Below are 20,955 nucleotides of genomic sequence, written 5' to 3'. Positions count from 1 at the left end.
TCGTATCCGTGTGCCGCAGGGCTGGGATGAGCTCATCACACAGTCCCATGAATGTGGCTTTCCTCATCTGAAAGTTCTGCAGCCACTGCTCGTCATCCCAGACATGCATGATGATGTGATCCCACCACTCTGCTTGTTTCCCGAGCCCAAAAGCGGCGTTCCACTGTGGTCAGCATCTCCATGAATGCCACAAGCAATCTTGTGTCATAGTTACTACGTGTGGCAAGATCAATGTCACACTCCTCTTGCCTCTGTAGTTTAAGGAATAACTCCACTGCCACTCCTGACGTGTCAGTCATAGCAAGCAGCATACTGGTCAACAGTTCGGGATCCATTCCTGCAGACCGAAGAGGCAGAGTGCGTAGTACACAAACCGTTAAAGATGGCGCCAAATGCGGATGGAAGCACAGGGATTGCTGAGATGCGAAGCAATGAATCGCGGTGCATTGGGACAGGACCCAGGACCTGTGACCCCCCCTCTGCCTTCCCACAACTCTTAGCATCAGAAGAGGAAGAGCTGCTCTGTGGGATAGCTGCCCAGAGAGCAGTGCTCCGAATACCACTGCAAGTGTGAACATGCTATTGCACAGGCAGCTGACAGTGTGAACACATAACAGCCGTTTCTCTTCTGAGCGGCGCTGTAAGTCTGCCAGTGTAGACATACCCTTCTTGACAAATCCATATTGGCTATTCCTTGTAGACTTGATTACTTAGGTAAGTAGTTCTCAAACTTTTTTTTCGTGGACCACTTGAAAATTGCTGAGGATCTCGGTGGACCACTTAATGATCTTTCTAAATGTTGTTTGTAATGTTAGCTAACTATTGTAAAGTACTTTGGATAAAAGCTCTGTATAAAAAAAGTAATAATTAACATTTTTTTGTTCTACAAATAAAAGCACACAACTCATGTCATGCCCCTCTTTTCGCATTCCTCGCCTTCTCTGTTGCATACTTGTCTTAACTTCCAAGCCCTTCTTGACCTATGCCCACCTTACTTTATCTTTCTTTTACTATGAAGATGTTGTCATCACCCCTGATTGGCCCATGATGCCAGCCTCTCTTGCCCACTTGTTAAATTTTCAAACAAGTACCTTCATGCTTTCTACTATGCTGTCCCTCATGGTTGAGAGGAGCTCCCAAAGCTACCTCCTTCAAATTCTTCTTTGCCATGATACCTGTGAAAAACTTGACAATGATTAGACCATTGGTGTGCTCAGACCACTTCCTATCATGCAGATCAATGTTGTCTCATTGTGGGGAGTACAAAGAAACAATCTGTATGTCTGTATCCATCAGTTGTCTCTAGTCTTATACTTAGATTGTAAGCTTTTGGGAGCAGGGACCATCTTTGATCTGTTTGTACGGTGCCTAGCACAATGGGGATGTGGTCCATTACTAATGCTCCTAGGTCCATGGTGATATAATAATTTGTCGCAAAAGCAAATGTGACTCACAATTAACACGGAGTAGATCTGTTGAATAAGAAGGTGTTATTTCATGTAGACAGTTTAGGCTACAATTACATTGAGGTCTTGAGAATTCTGAGCTGCTGATTTTCAAGGTTCTCTGACCGTGGATGACAGCACAAGTAGCAAAATACAGTTTTTGGTCCATCTGTTAATGATACTTTTGATATCACTCTCTGGCAGCCAGCAGTAAATTTGCACATAGAATCATAGACTTTAAGGTCAGAAGGGACCATTATGATCATCTAGTCTGACCTCCTGCACAACGCAGGCTACAGAATCTCACCCACCCACTCCTGTATCAAACCTGTGTCTGAGCCACTGAAGTCCTCAAATCATGGTTTAAAGACTTCAAGGTGCAGAAAATCTTCCAGCAAGTGACCTGTGCCCCACGCTGCAGAGGAAGGCGAAAAACCCCCAGGGCCTCTGCCAATCTACCCTGGAGGAAAATTCCTTCCCGACCCCAAATATGGCAATCAGCTAAACCCTGAGCATGTGGGCAAGACTCACCAGCCAGACACCCAGGAAAGAATTCTCTGTAGTAACTCAGATCCCATCCCGTCTAACATCCCATCACAAGCCATTGGGCATATTTACCACTAATAGTCAAAGACTAATCTAATTATACCATCCCCTCCATAAGCTTATCAAACTTAGTCTTGAAGCCAGATATGTCTTTTGCCCCCACTACTCCTCCTGGAAGGCTGTTCCAGAACTTCACTCCTCTGATGGTTAGAAACCTCATCAGATTTCTTAGTCATTTGGGCAGGTAACTTACATAAAAAAAACATTTTTAAACACCTGCTTTCTTCATCATTTGCAAAACACATTCTTAACTTTTAGCAAAGTCTTTAATTGTGTTTTGGGATGAGTGGCCCTGGTGCATGGTAAAGTTGGTTGACAGATGCTCAATCTCTACATGTCCCAAGAAGCTCTTTCATTTTCAAATCCAACACTATAATTTGTGCATAGGTCAATACAGCTTTCCCAGTATGAGTTGTCTTCTGACAGATTGGTGTCAGTTTGAACCCCACCAAAAGATTTCAAGATGCTAGTAATCTTCCAGCATCCTCTATTAGAGTGATTAATTGTGGTGCCAGGCACATGGATGGAACCTTAAACAGAGTACCAGCCTCAGGGAATTAAGTTGACAAGAACAATAAAAGATCAAAGAGGATGAGGTGAGGAGATGAGACGACGAAAAGATCGTGTAATCTCTTGAGTAATGCATGTGTTTTGAGGGCTACATGGGTATTTTTGTTTTGGCTAAGATAATATTTTACAAGTTTGTCAAAAGCAAAATTTAAATATCGTATATACTTGATCATAAGCCAGTTCATTTATAAGCCGACCCCCACAAGATGAATAAGTAAAAATGGAAAATTTTTATAACCCGTTCATAAGCCGACCCTATAATTCAGGGGTCAGCAAACTTTGGCTCCCGAGCCATCAGGATAAGCCACTGGTGGGCTGAGATGGTTTGCCTCCAGCGTCCGCAAGCATGGAGGTAAACCTAAGTAAACAAAGTGTCCCGGCACGCCAGCTGTTTACTCTGACGGGCTGGGACAGCAACTGGTGGGGAAATTTTTGTGGGAGGAGAAACTGGGAGTCAGGGGAGTAACCCCTGTGACCACCTCCCACATGACTCCACCCCTAGCCCGGGACCCCCACACTCTCCCCATCCCATCCCTTCCCATCTTATCTGGGGAGGGCCAGAGGAGGATGTCTCTGGCCTGGCTGGAGCTGCTCCATCAGGCTGGGCAGTGTTGCTGCAGCCTGCTACGGCAGGCCAGACCGGGCGGCGCAGCGCAGCATGTTCCAGCAGGCTGGGCCGGGCAGTACGGCCCCAGCGTGCTCTAGCAGGCCGGGCAGCATGGTCGCAGCGTGCTCTGGGGGGTGGGGCTGAGCGGCACAGCTGAAGCCTGCCAGCCCCAGGGCTGCAGCCTGCCAGCTGCTTCGGAGGCTGGGAGAAGAGCAGTGTGGCCAGAAGCGGAGAGACTCTGGCCCCACCTCTTCTTTTCTGGCTCTGCTGGCTGTGCTGCCACTCCTTGCTCCCTCTTTTGGGGGGAGGGGTTGTATCCCACCTCTCCCTCTCTATACCCGTTCATAAGCTGACCCCCTTCTCTGGTGCTTCCCCTTTTTACTAAAAAAAAATCGGCTTATGAACGAGTATATACGCTAACATAGATGAAGGAAGAGTGGAACATGAGAAAGATGGTGAGTGGTGAAACAATTTGAATTGAGTTCTAAACACTGGCTTGTCTTCACTACAAAATTTTACTGTGTTTATGTTTATGAAGGTTTAGTTAGGTGAAATTATTATCATGATGTAGTGGTCGGTGTAATACAGTTCCTGAGGGTTTAATTGTGATTAGTCAACATGATGCTGAAAGTGACTTGTCCTGATACACACTGACCATATAGTTGTTCTCTTGTCATGATTCTTCACAACTGTGATTAGTTTTGTAGTGTAGGCCAGCCTGCTGTGAGGGCCATTTCAAAAGTATAAATAAATTATATATAGATGAAAATCAGTTAGAGAGAGGTAACATTAGAACTCTTCAGCCATGTGCGTACTTTAATATTATCTGGTGATGCACTTATCATTTTGGATGATGTTGACTAGTTTCTGGGTCTACCTCCTGTGACACCTGATGCATGAAGTCATATTTAGGGCTTCTTAAATGAGGTAACCTTTCCAAGGCATTCGGAGGGTTGAAAATAAGGGTACAGCAGGCAGCTAAAAAGTGGTGGCCTAGAACAAAGCTCTGTTTGAAATTATGAGTCCATTTTATCCTACCTTACATGTTGGAATTCTTGCTTTGAGGTGGTAAAAGCTCTTCTTTAGTAACATACTAGTTTGACGAACGAATTGGCTTGTTTTTGGATGTTTCTTGCTGAGAAAGGAAAGACCAAAACAATCTTTGACGAAACACGCTTTAAAATAATTTTTTACAGTAACTTTTATGAAGTCCCTGGATTACTACTTGCAATAAAAGTGGACTATTTTATGTAGCTTCATGAAGGTTTGCTGATCAGTGAACTGAAATATCTAATAATTCTTTGTATAATCCTGCAGGTTTCAAAAACTTTTAACAAGCAAGTGACTCATGTAGTCTTCAAAGAAGGACATTTGGCTACATGGAGAAAGGCACAGAAGACGGGAGTAAAACTAGTTTCTGTACTCTGGGTGGAAAAGTGAGTAGTGCTGTATATTAAAAAGGTGACTTTTTCCAAGGAGAAGAGGGAATCTAATCCAGTACTATGTTTTTAAGGACTGCAAAAAAGTACAGTATATAAGTTTTTTGTATATTTAAAATAACCTTCACAACTATGGCTAACTGGCCATTTTGAGAGGTCACACTGAAGTGATGTACATTTGGTATTTTTATTTTAAGGCATGTTGGTTCTCTAAAGAAGAAGAGCGTGGTTCTATTTTGAAAAGTGAAGTGACTGTAAACCTGATTTCACAGTGTATTCTCTAATATTCATACAGCCCTCCCTTCTCAGAGACCTGTACCAAAACTATTTTGAACAGATGGGCAACGGAGATCATGCAGAATAAATGCACAGTAGAATTTCTACTTTTTCCTAGGAAACAGCTTCTAGTATGCTACCCTCTGCCCTCTCTAACAATCAGAGTAAATTGCCCTGCTTTTAAAAAATCAGCTCCATATAGAATGCGCCCGCACAGGAGAAAGAATGAAGGCCGTATTTAATCTGGTTCCTATTTGATCTTGCAGGGATAGATTGGTCCTGCGTTTGGAAGTTTCTCAGCAGCCACTTGAAAAAGTTCAAATCTGAAGTTGGCCCAGACAACCATATCATAGGGAGGTTTTCTGTCATCCACAAGCCTCTGAGTGTCATAGACAATTTTGTCCAACACAGAAGAAAATTCTTTCACTTTTGCTTATGAATGCCAGCACTTAAATACAGAGCTTTGCCCTTCCAGTTAGCCACAGCATCTTGAGATTTTTGTCAAAATCCTTCTGGTGCCTGTGGTTACTTTCTAAACATACAATTCAAATATTTTCTCAAAAAAATGTGGTCCAGGTGCTGTTGCTGTGGATGCAGTGTCTTAGACCTAGTCAGAAGATCTTCTACATCTATGTTTTCACCTTTTGCTCTCTCTGAATAATCCAGAGAATGAAGTGGGAGCAGAGCAACCATGGGGGTTCCAATGTTAAGAGCATAAGTTCTGTTTTATATAGGTTCTTAGACTACACTCATCACTGTAGTATCTGAGCATCTTCCAGTAGTGCATTAAGCAATGTGATAAACATCTGTCACATGTTTATTCTTTCACCTCCCGGGGTGGGGGAGAGAGAAGAGAAGTGTACAATACAGTATTTTTGTTCTGGATCTTTTTTATATATATTACCAAGGCTGTGGGTTTGTCACAGAAGTCACGGATTCTGTGACTTTCTGGAACCTCCGTGACTTTTGCAGTGGCTATTGTAACTAGACCCCAGGCCAGCTGCACCGGCTACTGCTGGGGCAGTCTTGGGAAACCCCAATCCCCTTGTCCCCCTGCATCACCAGCAGGAGTTTGAGTGTGGGAGGGGGCTCAGGGTTGGGGAGTGGGAGGGGGTGAGGGCTCTGGGCGGCGCTTACCTCGGGGGGGGGGCGCTCCCCGGAAGTGGCAACATTCCTAAGCGGAGGTGTGGCCAGGTGACTCTGCCTTTGCCTGCAGGCACCGCCCCTCAGCTCCTATTGGCACGGTTAACAGCCAATGTTAGATGCGGAGGCAGCGCTCAGGGCGGAGGCAGCACGCAGAGCTGCCTGGCCACGTCTCCGCCTAGGAGCTGAGGGAGGGAGATGTTGCCACTTCTGGCGAGGCGCAGAGCCAGGTAGGGAGCCTGCCAACCCCTCTCCCCCAGCATCATCAAGGGGGCCCGGGCCGTGCACTGCCTTCCCTCCCCAGCACCAGCAGGGGTCCCGGGCTGCACGCTGCCACCTGCCCCTGCCCCGAGGCACCCTCAGGCTGCCTCCCCTCCCCCCCCCCCAAATTTAGTCAGGTGTATATAGTACAAGTCATGGATGAGTTGTAGGCCGTGAATTTTTGTTTACTGTTCGTGACCTATCCATGACTCTTACTAAAAATACCTGTGACTAAAACGTAGCCTTATATATTACACATGCTGCTATTAGCTTGTTAGACAAGGCAGGTCAAATAAATGAGCCTTACACTTGCAGAAGGTGGTGAGTCCTTATTTCCTGTGAGGGGTTCACTCACAGGCTTGAGCCAGCCCACAATGAAGCTCCGTCTCCTCAGCCAGAGGGGAGCCCTAAGTATTTCATACTTTTTAGAACTCATGAATCTGAGTGAACCCCTTATGGTTGCTCTGCTCAGACAGGGCATTATATGACAACGACCAGTCCATGGCCTAGAATAAAATACTATGTCATCTATAGCCAGGAAAATGGAATTAAGCTCCCTGGTTGTTGAGAGGAAACAGCTAAAGAGAGAAGAGACTATGGTGATTGATCACATTCCTGTCATTCAGAAGGAAATCAGCCAATTGTCTATTCAGTTATTTGAACTTTATTCAACTACTGATGCAGAATATATCTCCCAGATCAACCATAATTTCATAAATACTGGAAACCTAAGTGCTGAGTATGGGAAAAACTCAATTATTTCTCAACCCAGACAGTGAGAGTTTCCTGAGAGTAAGATCACTACAGGTGCCTCAGACAATGCATAGAGTACCTCCATGAGAACCTGATTTGGTATTAGAGGCTTTTTACAAAACCACAGTTTGAGCTCCAAACCCATGCTCTTTTGTTTCATCAGTCTGAATTTTATTTGAAAAGCTTTTTGGGGCGAGGATAATCCCTCTATTTGTATCTGAACTCAATATAATGCCACAACTTAACTTACATGTCTATTAGAGAGAGAAATACTGTTAAAATAATGTTAAAGTTGCAAGGCTAAGCTCTGAAAAGTCAGGAAATGCCAAAAAGTAAAGATAACTCAAAAGCAGGAGAGCAGAAATGATTCTTTGTGGAATATGTAGAATCTCTGAAAGGTGTTTTTGTTTCATGTATTAAGCAGAAAAACACTTATTTTTGCTTTAGAAATCCAGGGCCACCCTGTTAACATTATCTCACCAGTTTTTATGGAATATTTCATCAGAGATGCTATGCAATTCAACCTGATTGGCACTGATTTCTGCTTAGATTATTGAAAGTTCTGTGTGTTTGTTAAACACAAGTTCATCCTAGATGCCCAAATTAAGTTTGGAGAAAAGGTGTTCAGATGCTACAGGGAACTGAAATTTCTAAATTCAATGTGTCTCTTTAAAAAAACTATACTGATGTAGCATTAAGGCTCCAGATTTTTACACAAAATGATAGGAAATGCAAATCAATATTCTCTTAGAAATGTGTGACTTATTCACATTGCATATATTAAATATTAAAGGTGCTTTTATTAACAGTTTAACTGATCTTATGCAAATTGGACAAATGATTTCATTTCCTGACTTTTGTTTAAATTCCCTCCACCTCAGTGCTGTTAATATAACTTTTTCATATTTAAGATAGTCTAGTTATGTTCTAGGTGGTAGCATCTGGGATTTAATAATAGCCATTTGTTTAAAGCTCATTGATTATCATGTTTTTTTAAATCACCTTTGCCTGGTGTTTCAGAAAACCTCCGTAAATTCAGATTAATGTACTAACATCTAACTCTTTGAAACTGCACATTTTGCATAAAACAAATCTGTGGCCGTGAAGCAATTTGTTCGTACATTTTCTACTCCAAAACTTAAAATTACTCAGATCATGCTGTATTGTAGTTTTGAAAATGTGTACTTTATAAATGTAAGATCACTAGGTGTCACTAGAATCACATATTTGAATTACTCTGTTGCAGTGTTCCTAGTGCAGCGTTAATGCTTCATAATTTTTTTTTTCATAGTCAATTCTATTAGGTACTGAAAAATTGTAGAGTAATGAAACTTGTTTATTGTTTCTGGTTAAAATTGTTTTTTAGCTCTTTGTTTTATGTAGTGTATTCTATATTAGTACCCAAAGTGGTGTCCCAGCTTTCCTCAAATTATTCACAACTACAGATGGATAGGACCCCAGCTCACAAAGATTTTAGTCCCAATATTCTCAGGTCAAACGTTCAATAGGAAAAATGGAAGAAACATAGCTGACTGGGTTGAGGCAGCATGTTTGCCAAAGTCAGTTGGATGAGTAAAAATGGACCTTGCCAGGGGCTAGTTCCTTCACTCTTTGTGAAGACCGGGTAAGGAATGATTAAAAGTGAAAGTCAAGATGTGATAGGGCCTCTTTCTCTTCACTTGCCTGACTGCAAACATCTCCTCTTCCTTTTCAAACTATTGCTTACCCATGATATTCTATGGACCCTGGTTTGAGAGAATAGACTCTCAGAAAGGAAACAGATTAAGTCCTTAATTTATAGGCACTTAGAAAGAAGTTCACTGCCTGATCAGAGAAGACCTTTAGTTCCCAGATGAAGGTCAAGGCCACTGGCATGATGGAGAGCTAAGTCATGCCAGCTGGACTTTGTAAGGAGCTCTCTGCCTGCTGGGAAACTAAGGAGTCAGAGGCACAGTTTTTGGGCTTTCCACTTCACTTCAGGTATTATTTCTAGGTCTGTTCTCTCTGTTAATTTAGATATTTGTTGTGGCTAATCGGTATGGCCTTTTTACCATTTTAAAATTAAATTCTATTTCTAAACAAAGTAAATGTATTAACTGCTTATTTATTATATTGTACAGATGCAGAGAAGCTGGTGCCCATATTGATGAATCATTATTTCCTGCAATATACACTAATGAAGGGTTACCCCTTCTAATTAAAAAAGTGAGTGTTTAATTTTAAAATGATGTACAGAATAATAAACTTCCTGAGTTTGAATCTCTTTTCCCATCCCTCATCTTTGTTCCAAGGGAGTCTGAATTACTAACTTTCAGAACACTGGACAAAGCTTATCTGTTTGAGTAGGGATTTCAGGATGACTGACGTGTGGGGATCTGACATGTTCCTAATTTCAATGATACTTGGCCTCCTAGGTGCTAAGTCACTTTTGAAAATGAAACTTTAGGGCCATAAATCACTTTGAGTATGTCTATGCTGCAGCTGGGAGGTGTGATTCTTAGGCCAGGTAGACAGACTTGTGCTAGCTCAGCTCAAGCTAGTGTGTTAAAATAGTAGTGTGGACTTTGCAGCACTAGTGGCAGCTGAGCTAGCCACTCGAGTACAAGACCACCCGACCCCCTGAGTCTGACCTTGGGCAGCTAGCATGAGCAGCTGCCTATGCTGCAACACACATGCACTGCATATTCTAGCATGCTAACTCAAGCAGAGATAGCGTGTCTGCCTGCCTGCGCTGGGAATCTCATCTCCTCTGCAGTGTAGAAATATGCTTAGCCACTTTTGAAAATGTTAATCCAAGTCTAAAATATTCCATATTTTCAAATGAGTATTAAAATGTCCACAGTGGTTTTGTCCAATTTCTTATTGGTCATTCTGATAAATCTGAAATCATTTTTTCCTTAATCCACATTGAAATTTCCCCCTAAATTTTATGGTCTATCCATGGCTGGCTAAATGGGATTTACCAGGGAGTCATAAATGATGTAGAATGATCATATAATACACATAGTATTGTATGATAAAAGAGAGAAATGTTAAGTACAAGTTAATTTATGAGAAATTTATGCTGTGGTTAATCTTGTAGCACAAATGCATGCAGCCAAAAGACTTCGTTGAAAAAACACCAGAAAATGATAAAAGACTACAAAAAAAATTGGACCTAATGGCTAAAGAACTAGATATACAAAAAACAGCAACCGGTGAGTTAATACATAGTTCTGGTTAGATTGTAAAAATTAAACACTGCACCAAAAAGACATGCCAAAATATCTTTGTTTTTTTAAGTTTCAAGAGAACTCATAAGATATAGCTTATTTTTACTTTTATCACTTTATAATTGAAGTTAACATAATGAGAATTCATATTATAAATAACTAAGAAAAGCTACTACAAGTATTATGCATGCTTTGGTATTAAAGAATAATTTACTTTTTAGTAATTTAAAAAGTAGTATTGGACTTCATTTTTAAGGAGTTGTTTGGAATTCAGCATTATTAAACTTGCGGTACTGACAGCATTGTAGAAATGTAGTTTTTAAGTAACAGAATTTAAAAATACAACTTTGTACTTTAAAAATTCATGCTCTGTTCAAATATGGAAGCCTCATATTAACTGCAAATTACAATTACTTTTTTAGAAACCGATATACCTGTTTTATTATTTGAGGATGATGGTTCACTTGCATATAGCCCTACAAATAAGATAAAAGATCAGTGCAGTGCAATGGAAAAGAGAATAAAAGACATGAAGGAGAAAAGGGAAAATCTTTCCCCAACTGGTAAGGAGTTAAGCCTTATGAATTCATTAAAAAGCATAAATGGTTGCCATCTTTCTCGCTGAATTATGTTGATGCTAGCCCTGCACACGTTCCAGGACTGTGTAATTTTCTTTAGAATTGATAAATTAAGTTGCTGCAAAACATGTGCCTACCCTGACTTAAACTGAAAATGCATGATTAAAAATATATAAATATTGAAACCAAATCGAGGACTCTTGGTCAGACAACTTGTAGTCATGTGATTTTTTTTTTTTTTTTTTTATGTTGAAATCATTCAAGTCAAGCAGGGTTAAGTCATTGCTTGGATAAGGGATTTCCAAGGAACCCGTAGGTGCTAGTAATCCATTAGAATGAGGGGTCTGCCCTCTGAATGTTGAACTACTGACATAGCATAGTGTTGGGAGATGCTGTCTTTCAGAGAATATGTAAAACCAAAGTCTTGACTGCTTGTAGTCTTTAAAGAACCTTTGCACCTCTTGCAAAAGTAGGGGTGCTGGTGAAATATCAACTTAATTACTTTCTTCCTGCAGTTAAAATTGTTTACAATATTTCTTGTAATCTAAACTGTTGATTATTGCTTTGTGCTCCATTTCAACCCAGAATTAGTAGTTCAGTGGTAGATGAAGTCATCCTAGTTCATAGTTTCTAGAGTAGCTTACATTTTTTTAAAGAACTTTGGGTACTTCAAGATGATCATCATAAAATAGAATTGAAGTATACTCCTCCCCCCCCCTCCACAAATGAACCTCCATTGTTTTTACCCCTTGCTCAGTGAAATCTGATGTGAACAACTGGTGGAACCCATAAATATCAGGGCCGTTGCTCTCTGGAATTCCCTGCACCCTCTTTTGCCAGAGATAAAAATTGCATGGGCAGCATACTTAACTCTGGATGGCGGCATGGATCTAAGCATGGTGAAGAGTAGTGGTACAGTGCTCACAGTCGACTTAGCAACCACCTCTCGGGGCTAGCGGGAGGGGTAAATTCCTTACAGTGATGGGGGAATCCCTCCCATCGCTGTAGTGAGTGTCTATACTTAAGCGCTACGGTGGTGTAGTGGAAGTGCTGTCACTGTGCCACTGTAGTGGTTTAAATATAGACATAGACTAATAGTCCAGTTTCAGAAAATATCCCATGGTCAAGCTCCTGGACTCTTCCTATTTTGGGGGTTGAAAACAGGTAACAAATTGAGCTTTTTTTCCTTTGCCCTCTGTCTTCAGAGTATGTCATTTAGGATCCACAGCTGTGTTAGTCTAATATCTGCCTACAGTTCACCACCAGAACTTTGTTGCTCCACCCATTTAAAGAATTATATTCTGCACTCCTGTTGCTACATGTTCCCTGGTCTAGTCTAGTCCCTTTCTAGACAGTCACCAGTCTGTTGTAAGGGGACCCAAATGCTGGGTCCCATGTGTTTTTTAAGCCACCTGGGTCTGGGCTGAGTCTAATCTGTTTCTAGTTTTGGGCTTCAAGATACACTCCTAGGCTGAGACCTTTTTGTCTGAGCCCTTTCTTGGGACTCCACAGTTCGGCTACCAAAACACTGGAACCAGTGACTCAAACCACCTGAGCTCCTATTTGCTTGCACATGCTCCTGCAGAGTTTGTCTTAGGGTTTAACTGTAAGCCACAGCTTTTAGGGTCAATGTGGCAGAAAGGCAAGGAACACAGGCTTAGCAACGAACATTTTTTAACCACAGTCACTTTACTCTGAAAAAGCACTCGGGTTATAGATCTTTGCAAAATGACAGAATACCTGAGGCCTGGTGTACACTGGAGCGGGGGAGGAATCGATCGATCTAAGATACGCAACTTCAGCTACAAGAATAGTGCAGCTGAAGTTGACGTATCTTAGATCGATTTAGAATCTCTTACTTCGTGTCCTCGCAGTGCAGGATCGACGGCTGTCGCTCCCCCGTTGACTTTACTTCCGCCTCTCGCTGAGCTGGAGTTCAGCAGTCGAAGGGAGAGCGATTGGGGATCGATTTATCGCGTCTACACTACACGCGATAAATTGATCCCCAATAGATCAATCGCTAACCACCGATCCGGCGGGTAGTGTAGACGTATCCTGAGATGCACAACTCCTTCCCCCAGTCTAATCTCAATCTGTCTGAGAGTGTGAGGTCTTGTCAGCATATCAGGCTAGGCAGAGTCCCTCCTGCCTGGCCGTTACTTTTTGCATGTGGCGATGAATGATTTACTTCAAAGAGAAATTGTTCTTAAATAGTCTTTCCCTCTTTGCCTTGTTCATAAGAACATAAGAATGGCCATTCTGGATCAGACCAAAGGTCCATGCAGCCCAGTATCCTGTTTACCCACAGTGGCCAATGCCAGGTTCTTTCTTTGGGCTCCTGTGTAGAGAATCCATTGTTTCATGGAGAACTGGTAGCTGAAAAACAACCATTTAGTAGCCCTAGATTTTTTTGTTTGTTTTTGGTCTTGGGCGCTTCTCAGATTGTTCTCCAATGTGGTGTGACACACCTTTCTGGGCAGCCGATTGGAATATCTCATAAGAGCCTGGTCTTGGACAGGGTTAGTCATGTGTTCAGCAAGTAATACCAAATGGATGTCCTAATACAACATGGAGCTTTTTGAAAACCTGACCTATGAGGAAAGGATAAAAAAAACATGTTTAGTCTTGAGAAAAGAAGACTGAGGAGGGACCTGATAAGTTAAGTGCTTCTATAAAGAGGACTGTGATCAAATGGTCTTCATGTCCACTGAAAGTAGGACAGGATGTAATAGATTTAATCTTCAGCACTAGAGGTTTAGGTTAGATATTAGGAAAAGCTTTCTAACTATAAGGGCAGTTAAGCACTGGATTAGTCTTCCAGGGGAGATTGTGGAATCCCCATCATTCGAGGTTTTTAAAAACAGGTTGGATAAACATCTATAATGGATGGCCTAGGTTTACTTGGTCCTGCCACAGTGCAGGGGGTTGGACTTTAACTTCTCAAGGTCCCTTCCAGACCTACATTTCTATGATTCTGTGGTGCTCAAAATACTTCATAATAACCAGCCACATACTACTTGGTCACACTCCAGTCATGAGCAGCAACATGGTAAATTTAGCGTTTTTGTTCCTGCTACTAAAAACATTCCCACTAACCACAGAAATACTCAAAATTTTTAAAGATTCTTCCCACTCATTAGTGCTATTATTTTAATATTCCCTAATATGTCTATTTAAATACCATCTGACATTTCATACTATAACTGAAATCAGTGATTGTCAGAACATAAACTGCAATGGTTCTGCTGATATGCACAGTAGAATTATGCAAGTAACACTTTGTGAGAGTGAAATCTTATTTAATCACATTTCTTGACTCAAATGTCAAAAATATATATTTTCATACCAGAAACATGCTATTTTGAAGTAATTGTTTTTGTTTTGAAGTATTTGTTTTTATGGGATTAAATTTGTTTGAAACAAATTCAATATTGATTTTTGTAATAGCATGGTCCTCTAGTTTTGAACAAAAATTCCACAACATTGGACCTTTTTGAAAATTCCAGCCAAACCAGCTTTTTCCTTTTTTAATTTTTATTCATACACTTAATGTCAGGTCACTATAAAAGGGAGAGCTCATGATAGATAAAAGACATAAGCAATTTAAATGTTACTAATTTACTATACAAAGTAGCACTGGGTGGTCCGATTTTAATAATCGATTTAAATATTTTTTAAAGAAACAGGTTTAAATTGGGTTGTGGTATATTAAGCTGTGCAAGTTTGTGCTATTTGTAATATTAAAATTTACAATGAACTGAAGTATAAACACTGTATTTGCAAATACCACTCACTACTGGTATTTGAATTTACAGAACTATCTGCAGAATTCAAAACAATGAAGATTAAGGCCTTGATCCTGCGAACGTTTAAGCACATGCATAACTTTACTTACATAAATAGTTCCACTGATTTCAATGGGAGCATTCAAGTGCTTGAAATTTTAGTAGGTGCACAAGTGTTTGCAGTGTCAAGGGCTAAAATTGTATTTTCCCTTACTGGCATAATTTCTCTTTTCACTTCACACTAAGATCCCTTCACAGTTAACAATAAAAAGCTATTTAGACTTTCAATACTTTAACAAAGCACTTGTGAACTTGTTTATACACACAGGCCAAAATTTTCAGAAATAGGAGCCTAAAGTTAGGCTTTAAACCCATACTTAGACACCTACCGGTGAATTTTTTAAAAGTATCTAAGTTACTTAGGGAGGGACTGAGAGAGCCAGGTTGAAGCATTTTAGCGTTCGTGGCTTATGGAAGTTCAATATATCAGAAATTGATATTGGTTGCAAATATATCGCAGGCCTGTTTGCTTATAATTTTGTATGTGCGTGTTTTGCATCACAGTAACTATGTTAATGACTTTTTGGATTTGTCTCTTGGCATAGACGAGCATTTTAAATTTGAAACTTTCATAGGGAAAAAAAGTGTAATAAACTATTCATAAATTATTTTTTAGCTTCACAAATGTCTCAGATATCTACACTTAATTCAACACAGCCTGGATATGGAGAGTCTCTTGGTGTCACCAGTTCTGCAAGTGCATTGCTTCCAGGTAAATAATGTAACTTTAAGTTCTGTGAAATATATTTTTTAAAATTATAAATGTTCTAAGTAAAACCATAGTATATTCTAGATAGTTTGTATTATAGTGTAGTGTCACATACTCAGATTTTGACTTCAATGAGACAACCTCTCTTATATAGCACTTTTTATTAGCATATCTCAGAGTGCTTCACAATCCTTAATGTGTTGCAAGGATAAATATCCCTACGAGATTTGGGAAAACATGCTTATATTTGAATACAAGTGATAAAAGTAAACAAAAAGTTGTCCCCTTGATTTGAAAAGAATGTAAAATGTAAGAACTGTAATGAAAGAGCATGAGAAACTACATGAGGTAAATGCCCATCCTTGTTCTTGTGGCTTGCTGTCTTAGTTCACTATTGGTTCTCTTTTCTTTTAGTAGTCCTATATAAACTTTTGTGTGTGTAGTTCAAACAGTCTGATACTGGAAGCAAAATGAGAATTAAATACAAAAAGAGAACTTGAAGACAAAGCCTTTGTGGAGAAACTAAATGAATCCTTTTGCATCGGTCTTCACTCAGAGGATGTGAGGGAGATTCCCACTGCCGAGACATTCTTTTTAGGTGACAAATCTGAGGAACTGTTCCAGATTTAGGTGTCTCTAGATGTGGTTTTGGAACAAGCTGATAAATTAAACAGTAATAAATCACCAGGCCCAAGAGTTCTGAAGGAATTCAAAGATGAAATTGCAGAACTAGTAACTGTGGTATGTAACCTATCCTTTAAATCAGTTTCTGTACCATATGACTAGAGGATAGCTAATGTAACACTTTTTTTTTTTTTTTTTTTTTTAAAAACAGAGTCCAGAAGCCAGCTTTTCAATCAGGGCTGTAAAACTATTAAAAAAATTAATTGTGATTAATCACAAAATTAAAAAAATAATTGCGATTAATTGCAGTTTTAATCACACTGTTAAATGATATTCTATTTTTTTTTAAATATTTTGGATGTTTTCTACATTTTCAAATATTGATTTCAGTCAGAACACAGAATACAAAGTATACAGTTCTCACTCTATATTATTATTATTTATTACAAATATTTGCACTGTAAAAAAGAAACAAAAGAAATAGTATTTTTCAGTTCATCTAATACAAGTACTCTAGTACAATCTCTTTACATGCAAGTGCAACTTACATATGTAGATTTTTTTTGTATTACATAACTGCACTCAAAAACAAAACAACGTGCAACTTTAGAGCCTACAAATCCACTCAGTCCTACTTCTTGTTCAGCCAACCGTTAAGACGAACAAATTTGATTACATAATGCTGCTTGCTTCTTATTTACAGTGTCACCTGAAAGTGAGAACAGGTGTTCACATGGCATTTTTGTAACCCGCATTGCAAGGTATTTACGTGCCAGATATGCTAAACATTCATATGCACCTTCATACTTTGGCCACTATTCCAGAGGCCATGCTTCCATGCTGATGACTGGTTCGGCTCGATAACTATCCAACGCAATGTGGACTGATGCACATTCATTTTCATCATCTGAGTCAGACGCCACCAACAGAAGGTTGATTTTCTTTTTTGGTGGTTCAAGTTCTGTAGTTTCCAAATTGGAGTGTTGCTCTTTTAAGACTTCTGACAGCATGTTCTACACTTTGTCCTTCTCAGATTTTGGAAGGCACTTCAGAGTCTTAAATGTTGGCTCGAGTGCTATAGCTATCTTTAGAAATCTCATATTGGTACCTTCTTTGTGTTTTGTCAAATCTGCAGTGAAAAGGTTCTTAAATTGAATAACATATGCTTGGTTGTCATCCAAGACTGCCATACCACAAAATGTATGGCAGAATGCGAGTAAAACTGTGGAGCAGGAGACATACAATTCTCCCCCAAGGAGTTCTGTCACAAATTTAATTAACGCATTTTTTTTAACGAGTGTCATCAGCATTGAGGCATGTCCTTTGGAATGGTGGCCGAAGCACGAAGGCGCATATGAATGTTTAGCATATTGGCACGTAAATACCTTGCAATGCGGGTTACAAAAATGCCATGTGAAAACCTGTTCTCACTTTCAGGTGACATTGTAAATAAGAAGCAGGCAGCATTATCTCCCTTAAATATAATGAAACCTGTTTGTCTTAGCAATTGACTGAACATATGAAGTAGGACTGAATGGACTTGCAGGTTCGAAAGTTTGACATTGTTATGTTTTGGAGTGCAGTTATGTAACAAAAAAAAATCTACATTTGTAACTTGCACTCTCATGTAAAGAGATTGCATTATAGTACTTGTATGAGGTGAATTGAAAAATACTATTTTTGTTTTTTACAGGGCAAATATTTATAATAAAAAATAATATAAAGTGAGCACTGTACACTTTGTGTTCTGTGTTGTAATTGAAATTAACATATTTGAAAATGTAGAAAAACATCCAAAAATATTTGTAATAATAATAAAATACCAATTTAAATTTGTGATTAAAACTGTGATTAATCATGATTAATTTTTTAATCGAGTTAGTTTGTTTTGAGTTAATCTCTTGAGTTAACTATCATGAATTTGACAGCCTTATAGGCAATTACAGGCTGGTAAGCATAACTTCATTACTATGCAAACTGGTTGAATCTATATAGTAAATAACAGAATTACCAGACACAGATGAACATGATATGTAGGGAAAAAGTGAAAACATGCCAGGTTTCTCCAAGCTGTTCTAGAATAATCAAACATTCTTCTAGTCTGTATCTGAGCCCTGGGTTGCTCGAGTTCTGAAAAGGTTCTTTTAAAATTATCACATTCTTCCACCAAACACTTTATAAAGTGAATATTTTAAGAGAGAAAATACAGAAATACATTTTTTCAACATTTCAGTGAAAATCTTAGCCGTGTGAATGTTAAGTGGCTACATCCTTGGACATTTATTTCAGTAACTTCCTACATACTTCACTAACTTAACTTTGTACTATTCCATTTTGTTAAAATGTTTATACTTCTGTTCTTAATGTCTTGCAGAAGAGCACATCAGTGATTCTTTAAACTCGAGTTTTGATGACATTTGGGGAAACTGTAAATACAAAAATCAGAAACCAGCATCAGCTGAAAGTGATATTTATGTTTCAACACCTGCATCAGAGTATTCTCTGCTTTCCAGCAGTGACCAAGGGAACTTAACTCCAAAATCATCTAACAGAAAACATTTAAATAAAAAACTAATTTTGCAACACCCTCTAAAAGGTGAACTATTTCCTAAAAAGAGAAAATCTGAAGTCTCCCCTAACCTAAATCAGAGTGGTGAAGATACTCTGACTTCTGCGTCAGTTTCAACCAAAAGTTCTTTTCTCCAAGAAAAAGGCTTGAGTCACATCACTCTTTCCCCAGAAATGGTCCAGTTGGAAGCTGCTGCAGTTACCACAGGTAATCAGTCTGACTCATTAGTGAGCAGTGAAGATTCTGTTAATATGCCTTTGGTTGACATAAATATTCCTGTTGACACAAGGGATTGTAGTGTCAGATACAAAATAAGGGGGAAACCAAAAAGAGAAAAATATAATATGAAATTGACCACCTCGTCATGTAAGGTAGGGTCTGAAAATGAGTTTCTTGTAGCAATGACCACACGTAACAAGTCATCAGACATAGAGGAAGCTTCGTATGATGACTTTTTTTCACCTTCTAATTTGAAGAAAAGTGAAATGCAAGTAAGACACTTTCCTTTGCAAGTTCAGCAGAAATCGCCAAGTGCTCCTGAAGTGAGTTGCAAAAGAGACTTTTTAAGCCACAAACAAGATAGATTGTTTGAAGGGTCAGATAAACAGTGCACTGCTCTTATCAAAAAAAGAAAGAGAACTGTTAAGACAAGTGGTGTTTCAACAGAGAGTGGCTGCAAGATAACTGAATGTTCAGAAAGTACAATAAGTGTGACCTTAAACTGCATGTCAGGTGGAGTAGCCACTGAGACTGCAGAAGCCCTGGGTTCTAGCCCTCTGAATAAACTGCCTCAAAATATTCAGAAAATATCCTGCAGAACTAGCGTGAATAGTTGCCCTCAAGCTACTGGTAAGTTGCTCCATTCAAGTGAAAATTCAAAGATGCAGCATCATGATACATTAAAAATGCTTGGGCAATTAAATTCTAAAACGGACTACCATGTTGAAGGAAAACAATGTCTTTCAAAAACTAGACTACCAGAAGAAAATACTGTATTGATGGCACCAGATTCTTTAAAAAGTGGCAAAATGGGTGCAGTGGAGCCAAAAGAACACCCACTTACTTTTCCAGACTCTACAAATACAGAAAAATCAACAGGAGAAAAGAAGGAAATCCTGCTCAAAAAATGCAGTCCAAGTATGTGAATTTCTTTTTCCTGATACACCTCTACCCCGATACAACGCGACCCAATATAACACGGTCAAGATTCCTTCCCCACTCTGAACTGTAGGGTACAGATGTGGGGATCTGCATGAGAACCTCTAAGCTTAACTACCAGCTTAGATCTGGTTTTGCTGCCACCACCCAAATTATTTGAGTTATTTGGGAAACTCTGTCTACCTCTCCCCTAGAATATCTCCCTCCCAAGTACTATAACCCTTCCCCGGGTAGCCTTGAGAGACTTCTCCACCAATTTCCTGGTGAACACCGATCCAAACCCTTGGATCTTAAAACAAGGAGAAATTAACCATTCCCCCTCTTCCCCCCCCCTCCAATTCCTAGTGAGTCCAGATCCACCTGGATCTTAAAACAAGGAAAAATCAATTAGGTTCTTAAAAAGAGGGCTTTTAATTAAAAGAAAGAAAGGTAAAAATCATCTCTGTAAAATCAGGATGGAAAATAACTTTACAGGGTAATCAGATTCAAAGAGCCCAGAGGAACCTCCTCTAGCCTTAGGTTCAAAGTTACAGCAAACAGAGGTAAACCCTCTAGCAAAAGGAACATTTACAATTTGAGAAAACAAAGATAAAACTAACACGCCTTGCCTGGCTGTTATTTACAAGTTTGAAATATGAGAGACTTGTTCAGAAAGATTTGGAGAGCATGGATTGATGTCTGGTCCCTCTTAGTCCCAAGAGCAAACAACCCGCAAAACAAAGAGCACAAACAAAAGCCTTCCCCCCCACCACGATTTGAAAGTATCTTGTCCCCTTATTGGTCCTTTGGGTCAGGTGTTAGCCAGGTTACCTGAGCTTCTTAACCCTTTACAGGTAAAAGGATTTTGGTGTCTCTGGCCAGGAGGGATTTTATAGTATTGTACACAGGAGGGCTGTTACCCTTCCCTTTATAGTTATGACAAACACAAATTTGAATATAACACGGTAAAGCAGTGCTCCGGGGGGGGGGTGGGACTGCACACTCTGACGGATCAAAGCAAGTTCGATATAACGCGGTTTCACCTATAACGCGGTAAGATTTTTTGGCTCCCGAGGACAGCGTTATATTGGGGTAGAGGTGTATTTGGCACACTATAAATACCCTGTGCCATTTTTCTTGTGTATCCTAAGAAACAATATTATCATGGTTAATTGTACTGT

General features: G+C 39.7%; 1 protein-coding gene across 3 annotated transcripts in view; it reads left to right on the top strand.

The window, feature by feature from the left end:
- MCPH1 (microcephalin 1) overlaps positions 1 to 20,955 on the top strand; it is a 226,099-nt gene that overhangs the window by 11,077 nt on the left and 194,067 nt on the right. For 2 of the 3 annotated variants that reach the window (XM_034766361.1, XM_034766360.1), the window contains 6 exons: positions 4,546 to 4,664; positions 9,221 to 9,305; positions 10,183 to 10,297; positions 10,735 to 10,875; positions 15,352 to 15,447; positions 18,443 to 19,774. In XM_034766361.1, coding sequence (XP_034622252.1) covers positions 4,546 to 4,664; positions 9,221 to 9,305; positions 10,183 to 10,297; positions 10,735 to 10,875; positions 15,352 to 15,447; positions 18,443 to 19,774 — 1,888 coding nt within the window. The remainder of the gene's footprint in view (positions 1 to 4,545; positions 4,665 to 9,220; positions 9,306 to 10,182; positions 10,298 to 10,734; positions 10,876 to 15,351; positions 15,448 to 18,442; positions 19,775 to 20,955) is intronic. The other variant, XM_034766362.1, reaches the window with a different exon arrangement.

The sequence above is a fragment of the Trachemys scripta genome, chromosome 3, assembly GCF_013100865.1.
Source record: "Trachemys scripta elegans isolate TJP31775 chromosome 3, CAS_Tse_1.0, whole genome shotgun sequence".
In the NCBI taxonomy this organism is placed as follows: domain Eukaryota; kingdom Metazoa; phylum Chordata; order Testudines; family Emydidae; genus Trachemys; species Trachemys scripta.
The sequence above is the reverse complement of the archived record's forward strand: the minus strand, read 5'-3'. Positions and strand labels throughout refer to the sequence as shown.